At 40.2% G+C, this 12,133-nt stretch overlaps 1 protein-coding gene across 4 annotated transcripts in view; it reads left to right on the top strand.

The window, feature by feature from the left end:
- PHTF2 (putative homeodomain transcription factor 2) overlaps nt 1-12,133 on the top strand; it is a 225,666-nt gene that overhangs the window by 39,301 nt on the left and 174,232 nt on the right. For all 4 annotated transcript variants that reach the window (XM_030215752.1, XM_030215753.1, XM_030215755.1 and 1 more), the window contains exon 2: nt 298-377. In XM_030215752.1, coding sequence (XP_030071612.1) covers nt 333-377 — 45 coding nt within the window. In that variant the 5' untranslated portion in view covers nt 298-332. The remainder of the gene's footprint in view (nt 1-297; nt 378-12,133) is intronic.

Genomic DNA, 12,133 nt, shown 5'->3' with positions numbered 1-12,133 from the left:
ACAGAGCACATTTTAGCAATGCCAGCTTCTTGCATGACACATCTTTTGTATGTTAGACATGTACTTTGAGTTTGCTAATAGGTGAAAGGTGGAGCTTTTGGAAAAGGCAGATTCTTTTATAGTGTGATCATATTCATGCTGACGTAAGAAAACCGCCTCCTAAAATAATAAGGTAGTATGTAATGTAAAACAGCCCCATCCTGCTTGGTGTACAGGTCGCTGGAGTGTTATAAATAGATGATGATCCCTGTGTTGGAGAATGGAAGTAAAGTTCTCTCTTTCTCTCTCTCTTAACAGCCTAAAATGACTTATTTATGATTGCACTGGATTAAATGGCGTCCAAAGTAACAGATGCTATAGTCTGGTACCAGAAAAAGGTAAGATCTACAATAATTTATATCTAATAACTGAACAAGAAACGAAAATAATTTAACATCTGTGTTTTAGAACACAATGAGGTGTATTTTCAAGGCACTTAGACTTACAAAGTTCCATACTAACCTATGTAAGTCTAAGTTCTTTGAAAATGAGCCCCTATGTGTATGTTTTTACTAATATATTTATTTTTATTTAGCTCAAAGCTTTTTATTGTAACTCGAGACAAGTTAAAAATTCAGTTATGGGAGACTTTTCCTTATCGCCAGAGGGCTTACTATTTATGTTGGTGTCTGAAGCAGCAGAAGCATTAAGTGACTTACTCAAGGTCACAAAGAGCAGGATGTGAACCCTTGTTTCCTTGGTTTTCAACCTGGTGCTCTTATCACTAGCTACTCTTTCTACTACAGTTTATTACAAATCACTAGTAGACAAAATCTAAATGACAATAATAGGCTTAAACTCTCTTCTGAATTTTGAATTCAACAGGTGATAATACTGTAGACCTTTGAGAAGGTGTTTAGCCAACTATATTACAACTGATCTTTCTTTCCAGGGTATTCTATAGCTTTCTGAAGCAGTCTACTATTACTTATTTGATTTTGCCGTCTTTGGGGCATCACGTCACTGTGGATTATTTGGTTAGAAGAATCAAGGTGGAAGTAATGTGATGATTTTTTTTTTTAAAGATGCAAACATATAAGTTTAACTTCTCCACTGTTACAATACAATTTCAGGTCATTTATGAAAAGATACCTTAGTGAGGGAATACATTGCCATTTCTTGAGTTATTCTCTCTGTATTTTCTTTCTGAAGTCTTCTTTTGTTTCTAAATATAGTCATCTATATTTAGTTTTTTGGCACTGTTTCCTGTATATTATAGATCAGACTATGAAAGCAGCATTCATTATTATTTCCAGGTCCAAGGTCACAGATTAATTAATGCTGCCTTTTCTTTCATGTTATTTCTTGATATATTTCAGGAGAAAAATAACATTTATGGCTAAAAATAGAAGTGCAGTTTCTTTTGACATACTGCACCAGCTGGCAGCTAGAAAACAAAAAGTGAATCCAAACCACTTTTTGCACTTTTTTCATCACAATTTCAGACATTTGTTTTAAGCAGTTTTTTTGTGAAATGCCTTCCACATTTCTATTTTAAGGTCAGAATTTGAAATTTCACGTAGTAGATCAACACAACCTGCATTTCTTTCATTTGCTACATGTTAAATTGTATTTTGGTTGGCATATAATTCTGAAAAACATAGTTATTTTAGAAGGAGCAAATATTTTCAAGAAGCCTATTCTCAGTTTAGGTTAGGTTTATGCTCATCCTTACGTGTTACCTACCCGCTTTTCTAATCTGTAAGTATGTGCTGATCTTTTAAGTATCCAATTGTAAAGGTAGAAAGAGATCAGTGAAATATGAAAACACCAACATGTGTTAAATATTCTTGTTCTAAAAAAAAAAACCCTTCAAAATTAAATAATACACTTTAAAATGAAATAAAACTATTGAACTTTTGTAAGCTCAAAGGAGCAGGGCCTGTTCACGTGTGTCCCTAAAGTACTATATACACCTGGTTCTTCTATAAAAATACCAATAACTCTCTTTGCTTTTTCATTTAACAAGTTGCTTGACCACAATTTCAACAAAAAGGTTCATCATGGCTGTCGTTCTCTTGTACTGAAGACTGTAAGTCAGTGGTTCACAACACATTCCATGGGATGCATCCAACCAGTCAGGTTTTCAGGAACCCATAATGAATATTCATGAGATAAATTTGCATCACTGCCTCCACTGTTATCAGATCTATCACATGTATATTCATTGTGAATATCTTGAAAACCTGACTGGCTGGGTGTTCCCTAAGGAATGGGTTGAAAATCCTTGCTCTGATTGGATGGATTCACGCAAGACAGGAAGACATGGATGAGCTGTGCAGGGAGGAAAAGAATTAAAAGAAATAGAAAGCAGAAGAAAGGGAGGAAACAAACTGAAAAAGGAAAGAGAAAAAAAACAAACGAGAAGAAAGTTGCATCTCATAACAAAGGTTGTAAAACTAATTGTAAAAGGAAGATATTGAAAGCTGTTCCATAAAATGTGGCCTTTTTTTTCATATATCAAGTGATATATCAAAAACTAGTAAACTAGTAAATGCACTCTTGCTATACACTCTGTGAAAAATTGCACAATACTGATATATATCATCTATTTTGTATTATAAACTAGCCTCAATAGCCCAGGGAACCATTACTTAGGACTCCACTGAATTGGCCTGTATCATGGGCTCCTCCTCCTTTCCGAAAAAACATCCACAAGTAACAAAAAACTCCCTACTAGAGGAAGAAAAAGATCTTGTGAATAAAAAACGGATGGAGGGGTGTTTTAATGACTTAATTCAAATATCAATATGACTATAAGTGCATTATATCACAGAGAGTATTAAATGGAAGTAAAGAAAAAGTGTATAAAGTCACTTCACAATCCTCTTAAAGTTGTATACTGAAGCGATATTCAGAAATAGAGAACCATCATTCATTAGTTCATTGCTTGGTTGGAATCTATTTTCAATATTGAAATAAACCACTTATCTTGAAGCCTGGGGATGTTGTCACTTGTATCCACCAGAAACAATCCACCAAAAGCAGTTGAAAACGGTTCCCAACTCTAGTTCTTATTCTTCAGTCACCTATAGTTCCGGTTGTGAAGCAAAATATTTTAACGTGGGAGCTGCTAGAGCGGTAAATCTGCTCAGCCGTAATGTCTTCTTAATTTTCTCACATTACGGCTGAGCAGATTTACCGCTCTAGCAGCTCCCACGTTAAAATATTTTGCTTCACAACCGGAACTATAGGTGACTGAAGAATAAGAACTAGAGTTGGGAACCGTTTTCAACTGCTTTTGGTGGATTGTTTCTGGTGGATACAAGTGACAACATCCCCAGGCTTCAAGATAAGTGGTTTATTTCAATATTGAAAATAGATTCCAACCAAGCAATGAACTAATGAATGATGGTTCTCTATTTCTGAATATCGCTTCAGTATACAACTTTAAGAGGATTGTGAAGTGACTTTATACACTTTTTCTTTACTTCCATTTAATACTCTCTGTGATATAATGCACTTATAGTCATATTGATATTTGAATTAAGTCATTAAAACACCCCTCCATCCGTTTTTTATTCACAAGATCTTTTTCTTCCTCTAGTAGGGAGTTTTTTGTTACTTGTGGATGTTTTTTCGGAAAGGAGGAGGAGCCCATGATACAGGCCAATTCAGTGGAGTCCTAAGTAATGGTTCCCTGGGCTATTGAGGCTAGTTTATAATACAAAATAGATGATATATATCAGTATTGTGCAATTTTTCACAGAGTGTATAGCAAGAGTGCATTTACTAGTTTACTAGTTTTTGATATATGTTAGTGCATTCTAGACAATTGAAGATATTTCCATTTATATATCAAGTGATAAAATAATGTAGTATATATAGGTTTATACTGACTGCTTTTAGTAGTTGGTAATATGCAGGAGGCTGTAAAAATACCTTTCAACTGTGTGGTTCTTTGATTTCATTAGAATCACAATGGGTTTTCAGTTAACTTTGTGAATGTATTTAAATAGTTTATACTAAGTTCTGACTTTAAAGATCTTTTTGTTTGTGTAGATTTTTTCTGTCAGGAACCTTCAGTTCTTTAACAAGACTTGTTGTAGTGTTGTAAACCTAGATTCAATGCAAATATACACTGAAATGTTACCGTTCCGATTCATCTCTATGCTTGAAAATAGAAAACAGGAAAGAATGAGTCACTCATAAATACTGTATCCTTGTATTACCTTCCTCCTTGTGGAGGACAGCACACAATATGGCCATTGGTTGAGTAGCTATCAGAGGCTAGAGTTTCCATGCCGGGGTAGCTGAACCTGAGAGTTTTCTTCTTTTACATATGACTTAGTATCGATGTTATTTTATTGGCTTTTGAAGATGAATATATGCTCTATTTTTCACCAGGCAACTTCATTAATTTTATATTTATTAGATTATTATGCTGGTTCTAAAAATAATGTAGTTGATGGTATGGATGCATTGTTTTCTGTACCCTGGAAGGAATTGGTTTGGGGTTTGTTTGTTTATTTATTTATTTATTGCATGCATCAGCCTTCAAAGATCACAGGTGATATGCAATATTTGTTTTCCAAGGACAAGCAGAACTGAATTCTCACTCATGGGTGATGTCGCCAATGGAGTCCAGTCCAGGAAATGGTACTCCATCAACTTTTTCTAGAAATGTTTGGGCCATCTCACTGTGCAGGCTTATTTATTCCCTCCTGCTACAGTCATATGGAGTGTTCTCAGTCTAATTTTTTCTGCAGAGCTGATCAGACCTATTTTGAGCTTTTTGGGTTTTTGTTTTAGTTGCTTCAGTGTTTCAAAATTTATTTTTACAAAAAATCGTTGTCCTTTTGCTGTTGCATGGTCTTCCATGTCTACCTTATATTTCCTTTAGGTTTTTGCCAGATTTTAAATTTTATCTCTTCCTTAGCCTCTGCAGCAGATGAATAAAAAAACTGGCGGGTTGTGCCCATCTACCAGCAGATGGAGATAGATATTACTATACTGAAGTCAGTGACATAGGATAGCCAGCTTCCTAGTCAGTCAGTATATCTCCTGGAGTCTTCTCTGTTTGGGGAGTTCCTGTTCTAGTGGTCTAGCTCAATTGAGTCAGAGGGTGTGTGGCTGTGCATTGCCAACTTTGGGGGCATACCTGGTGGTACCTGGTCTCTATCCCATCCTACATTCCCCTTCCTCCACCGCCCCTTCTCTGGTTTTGCCTTAATTGGGCTGTAGCCTTGCCTGGGCTGGGCAGTCAGTTCCAGCCTGGGGGATTCCTAAATTGACAGAGACCCGTGTCAGCAGACAGTCCATGGTGGTGATGAGTGGCCCTTCAAAGTTTTTCTTACTGTCTGGTCAGTATGGAGCTTCTTCAGGAGGAGTCAGATGACCCTACTGCTGTGAGAATTTTCCCCAGGGAAGAACTCTCTTCTTTAATTACTATGGCGTTAGAGGCTCTTAATATTTCGGATACCGAGGCTCAGGCAACCGCTGGAGTGAACCTAAAAATGGCGAGCACGAGAAAGCCGTCTAAGGCTTTTCTGGTGCATGAGGCTATATAAGAGCTTATTACAGCTCAATGGGCCACCCCCGATTTGGGCTTGAAGGTGGCGAAGGCAATGTTGCAGTTGTATCCTGCTGCCTAAGGTGGATGCTGCGGTGGCTGCTGTTACCAGAAGACCACCCTCCTGGTGGAAGGTGGGTGGCATTTAAAGATGTCCAGGATAAGAAGCTGGAGTCTTCACTAAAGCACCCATTTGAGGTGTCTGCTCTTGCCCTGGAGGCCTCTAATTGTACTTCTTACATAGCATGGGCCTGCCTTAGCTGGGTGCGGCAGAGCAGGACTTGGAGTCTGCCGCCTCCTGATCAGCCTCTGTCCCACGGATGGAATCAAGTTTGATTTACGTAGCAGATTTTCTTTATGATCTTGTGCGTCTTTTTTTGTTGTCATCTACTATGTTACTGTGACTTGTTCTGGTGCAACAGGACCATATCTGTTATGGATATGTATTCATGATTCCTGCAGTACCTGGGTCCCACCCATGATCCCTCTTGTATTCTTTGTTCACAGATGTTGGAGGGATTCATAGTAGATAAGAGAAAAATGCTTTTCGCTGATAAGACTGGTCCATCAACATTGGCATTGAAAACATTGGTCTCCATGGGTCCAGGAGCTGTGTCAAATTTTGGGGCATGTCAGGGATGAGTTAACATTGAGAATGTCTTGGTCACTTTTGATATCAAGCAATGGTAGAACCCACCAGAAGTGGTCATCATCTGATTCCTACCTGAAGAAGAATTTAGCCTCATCTTCATTGATGCTGAGGGAGTGCAATACAGGACATCGACCAGAGTCTGAGGTGTCTCAACCTTGCTCCCCATTGAGGTGTGGTACTGAAGTCAACATTGTCCTTGAAATGCCTCAACATGAGGCATCCTTTGAGCCATCGGAGAGGGTGACCCGCTTGGACCAAAGTTCCCTGTTCTGATACTCCTTAAGTGACTCGGGAGGATGTGGCCACTCCTACAGTGATGCCCAGGCCTTTATCAATGGCGTAGACTTCGAGGAGCAGCTCATGTAGAATTTCAAGGTGCAGATGGCGTGCTTCTTCACTGAACACAATGCTACAGCTTCGGGCAATATAACCAATTCTTGAGTTGCTTGCCCAGCCTGAAATAGGTATCGCGACACTAAGGCCTGGAGGTTGACTGTACTGGTGTTCATTTCCAGTTTCATTGAAGGAAGAAGCTTCGCCAAAGCACTGGGAATTATTGGTGTATTAACACCATAGGTGGCCTGACTATTTTGTCTGTGGTAAGAGACAGTAAGAAACTCAACCTTTCCTAGCTGACTTCTTCTATGAGTCTGAGTCAGAGTGCTCCTGGGATTCTAATGAGGAGCCAATCTTGGAGGAGATGTCCACTGTTCTCTCATCATATCCCTTCCCACCATATGAGACAGGCAAATACTCGCCAGAGGAACTCTTTCATTGATGTTATACAGGAGGTTCAGGTTGCCCCATTTCGATTACAGGAGGATGTGTGGCAAAAACATTGGATATCCTGTACTTCCTTGCTCCCCCTCCCCTTGAGGATGCCCATTCACAGAATCCTGAAAGAATAGAATTTGGAAGACACTCCTCCCCCCCCCCCCCCCCCCCCCCCCCCCCCCCCCCCCCCCCAAAAAAAAAAAAAAAAAATCTCTTGACTCTATGTATAGACTCCAAAAGCAGCTTCCTCACCATTCCATAGTGGTTGAATCCACTCTCAGAAAAGCTGAGTGTTCCCATACTCACTCCTTGGTGCCCCCTTGTAGGAAGCTCAGGCATTGGAATCTTTTGAGAAGAGATTGTTTCTTTACTTTATTTGACTTTCTGTATTGCTTGTACCAAAACAAGTTCTAAGCGGTTTACAAATGTTCAAAATTGAAAATTAAGTAAGTGAGACAGTCCCTTGGGAATTACAGCCACTATAACATTTACAATAAACTCATATAAACATTAAAACAATAATTAACATAGGCATTTTTTAAAGAGTCATCTTTACCTGTTTTCTGAATAGCATATAATTATACAAATAATCTGGACTTAAACCCAAATCCTTCCAAATTCTATGGGCTTGGTAGGCCAATAATTGTGCATACACACTAAATCATTTTATTCCTTTAGGGGAAAGAAATGCAAAAGGAAAAGAATTGTTAGTTCTTCTCAACCTCTTATTAGAGCAGAATTCCATATGCAAAATCATATAACTTGGACATTCTCCTACTAGAATTTTAAACAGCGTACAAGCTAGTTAACCATCAAATTATCCCAACTGATTCTGTACCATGCATCTTGTTCCCATCAAACTTCTGCTCTTGGTCCCTTAGCTATATGGTAAGCCTTATTGTAGAAAATATTTAGCATCATATCTGTTAGTTGAATGTTCTAATGCATGCTTATTAAGTGTATCATTAGTATTATGCTAACATTCAATTCAAAGTAGGTCTTGTATACCGCTAAAATCTCCTTTTCCAGGGTTCAGTGCAGTTTACATCAAGTAAATTACTTGACTAATAACATACAAAAACCCAGGATCCAAAGTAGGCAAATCCCCAAATTAAAGGCTGACCGAATTTCAGTTTTGGTGCCAAAACCGACCTGAAATCCATGTTCAACCTTATTTTGGTTACAGCTGCACGACTAATATTCCGCCAGTGTTATTATGCTCATATTAGCCCTCTCCTCAAGTCACTTCACTGGCTTCCTATCCGTTTCTGCATACAGTTCAAACTCCTCTTATTTGACCTATAAGTTCATTCACTCTGCAGCTCCTCAGTACCTCTCCACTCTCATCTCTCCCTACATTCCTCCCCAGGAACTCTGTTCACTGGGTAAATCTCTCTTATCTGCACCCTTCTCCTCCACTGCTAACTCCAGACTCCATTCCTTTTATCTTGCTGCACCATATGCCTGGAATAGACTTCCTGAGCCGGTACGTCAAGCTCCATCTCTGGCCATTTTCAAATCTAAGCTAAAAGCCCACCTTTTTGATGCTGCTTTTAACTCCTAACCCTTATTCACTTGTTCAGAACCCTTATTTTATCATCCTCACTTTAATATTCCCTTATCTCTTGTTTGTCCTGTTTGTCTGTCCTAATTAGATTGTAAGCTCTGTTGAGCAGGGACTGTCCCTTCATGTTCAAGTGTACAGCGCTGCGTATGTCTAGTAGCGCTATAGAAATGATAAGTAGTAGTAGCTCAAAATGACAATGCATTTTTGGCTGGAAACGAAACTATGTGCAGTCCTTAATATCTCCCTTCCCCCCCCCCCCCCCCCCGACCAAAAAGAGCTACCCTCTTGGACCTGCCCCCCCCCCCCCCCCCCCCCCCCCGGCAGCAGCCCCCTCCTGGGCCTACCATGTTGTTTTTAGCCTGTGGGGGCAGGAATAATCCCCAATTGTTCCTGCCCACGGGGGCTGTTACTGGAGGACTGGGTTCATGAGGGGAATTGCTGCTGACGGGTGGGTTTGGAAGAGGGACGCTTCTTGGTCAGGAGGGGTGGGGCCAGTTTCACTTTTGGCTTTGATTCTGGTCAAAACCAAGCAGCCAATTTTGGTCCTAGATCGGTTTCGGTAGATAACTTTCTGATGGATGTAAACTGACTCAATTGAAGCCTTAATCTAGCCAGCTATATAAGATTTAGAATCTGCCTGTCCCTTGCACAGCCCCTGAAACACAACAAAAAGCTGGTCTGACATCTGAACGGAGTTGGTAACCTCCAGACAATGTAACAGAACCTTGCGGACATGATCTCCAGACAATGTAACAGAACCCTGCGGATATCTGGAACTTATGGAGCTTCAGCAAAGACTGAGCTCCCTGATCTGAAAAGGCTGGGACATAAACCACCTGATTTACATGAAAGGGAGATACCACTTTTAGCAAAATTGATGCTACAGCATGGATAGAGACTTAATCTACTGAAAAAGTCCTTACAAGACAGAGCCTGCAACTTGGAAACCCGTGTAACTGAACCGATGGCTTTCAGAAAGACTGCCTTTAGGGTGACATTATTCGATGTGACTATTTTCTAAGGTTTGAACTGTTGCCCCATCAGGACATTGAAGACCAGATTTAAGGTCCCACTGTAGCATGATGGACCACAGCAGAGGATGAGCGAGTTTAACTCTGTGCAGAGACACAAAATATCTGTTTGTGCTGCCAGGGAAGTCTCATGGACCTTAGCCCAGAAACATGAATGAGGCACCTTTAGGGGAGCTTAGAGCCAAGCCACGCTCCAGGCCTCCCTTCAAAATCTCTAAGATAGCCGGCATATCTGTTCACTGGGGAAACTGTGTGCTCAGTTCACCAGTGCTCAAAAACCTGCCAGACCCAGACATACAGCAGGGACACAGACTGCCTCTGGGCCCTGAGCAGAATCAAATTACTGAAAACAATGAACCTTTGTTCCTCAAACAATGCCTTTCAAAAGAGATCCAAGTCCTCCATTACAACCAGGCCTGTACTTATTTACAAATAAGAAAGTGACAAAAACCCCTTTTACTTAAGTACAGTAAATAATTATATTACTTACTGTACAACACTGTTAGCAACCTTAAGCCAGGAACAGGGTCTGCACAGTTTCTTGTATGCAGATGATATTCTCAGTTTATTATGTGGACTCCCTGTATCCTAATCTATATTGCATTATGTCGCTGGTACTTGAATTCCACTAAGAGATTATATAATTCTAAGTGGAGGAGGTTTGCCATCTGGTATGAGGGCAAAACCCTAGACCCTTTTTCCTGTTCTACACAGAAACTACTTGAATAACATCTGTACCTTTCTGAGTCTGCCCTAAAGACCAACTCTGTAAGGGTTCATATCAGTGTAACAGGGGCCTTCCATCACTATGTGAGCCCATCTCTGTACAGCCTCTAGTTGTTCACTTCGTGTTTATGATACTAAAAACCCATGACAATCCTTCCACAGTGTAATGGGATCTCAATTTGTACACACCCAACATGAAAGCTTCTTTTGAGCCACTTGACACTGGCCATATAAAGTATCTGACCTGGAAAGTTTTCTTTTTGGTGGCAGTCACTTCAGCCTGCAGGGTCAGTGAGCTCCAGGCCCTAGTAGCTGATTCACCTTACACAAGGATTCATCATAACAGAGCAGTTCTTTGCATGCATCCTATAGTTCCACCTTAACCAGTCAGTTGTTTTGCCAATATTTTTCTCAAAACCTCATGCCCAATCTGGTGAAGTGCACTATACACTTTGGTCTTCAAGAGAGCCTAGCCTTCTATCTGGAGTGGATTAAAGCCCATAAACTGTCCACCCAGCCTTTTGTTTCTTTTGATATGAACAGGATGGGGGCAGCCATCGGTAAAGGCAGTTAATCCAGTCGGCTAGAGGATTGCATCTCCTTCACTTATACCCAGAACTGTCTTGAGCAAGATTCCCGATGCGACAGCTGGTTTGGTCAGCCATTCAGCTTTTCTTTGGGATCTAGAACCCAACTCCTCCTAGGTCCATGTTGTTTCTGTTCCAGGCTGTTAAAAAAATTTACAGAAAAAAAATAATTTTTCAGCCTTGCTTGTTGCAGGTCACATTGTCTTTTTACTCTTTTTCATTTTGGACAGGTTGGTAGCTAGGGTTCCCATATGTGAGTTTATGCTGTCCTGCTTGACCTCAGAGAAAGCAAAGTTACTCGCCTATAGCAGCTTTTCTCCAAGAACAGCAGGACACATATTCTCATATACCCATCTGTCTCCCCTAGGAGTTGTATTCTGTCAGCTATTTTATTAGACTGCTTTGGTTTGAGCAGGTGGGAAGGCGCACGCAGAGGACACAACCAAAAGCTTCTGAAGTAAAAGAGTGCTGAGAAGCGTCCCCACATCTAGGCTCCATCAGAGATCTCACCTATACGTGAGAATGTGTCCTGTTATCATTGAACACCTGCTACAGGTGAGTAACTTCACTTTCTCTAAGGACAGCAGGACTTGAATCCTCACAACCCTCCCTTCTCTTCAAGGAATAGTATTCCTATATCTAGTAACCAACTGAGGTCCCATGTGCCAGCAGTTGGGAATTGGCATGCATGCACTGTGAGACAGCCCAAACACTTCTAGAAAAAGTTGCTGGGGGACTGTTTCCGGTGATGGGCTTCACCAGTGACATCATCCACGAGTGAGGATTCAAGTCCTGCTGTCTTTGGAGAATATCTGCTATAGGTAAGTAACTTTGTTTTACTGTCAACTGTATATTAGTAAGAATTGATAGTTGCTGGACAGAATATTGTCATGAGTTGATTATTCTCTTAAGCTTTCCATTCTGTCACTTCATATTTAGTTCAGAAATATTTATGTTTATGAAGAAGGGTGTGACATGAGTATAGGGTGTAGGTTGTTGACCTCGTCTGAGTCATGTTTCTGTACTATATTTAGAAATAATTGTGTGGACATGGGTGGAGTTTAGATTGCACATCTGCCCTTTTTTTTTTTTTTTTAATCTTTAGATATAATGCTCTGTGCTAAATGTGTCCATTTCTTGGCAAGATGAAAGGAACTCTATTTAGTTAAACTTGCTGATTCTAGACTGACTGTAAAGTTAGATGTCACACACAATAATGAAATTAGAATGATTGTTTAAACGTAT

Source organism: Microcaecilia unicolor, chromosome 10 (genome assembly GCF_901765095.1).
Source record: "Microcaecilia unicolor chromosome 10, aMicUni1.1, whole genome shotgun sequence".
Lineage (NCBI taxonomy): Eukaryota > Metazoa > Chordata > Amphibia > Gymnophiona > Siphonopidae > Microcaecilia > Microcaecilia unicolor.
Note: the sequence above shows the minus strand (reverse complement) of the source record. Positions and strands in the feature narration are given on the sequence as shown.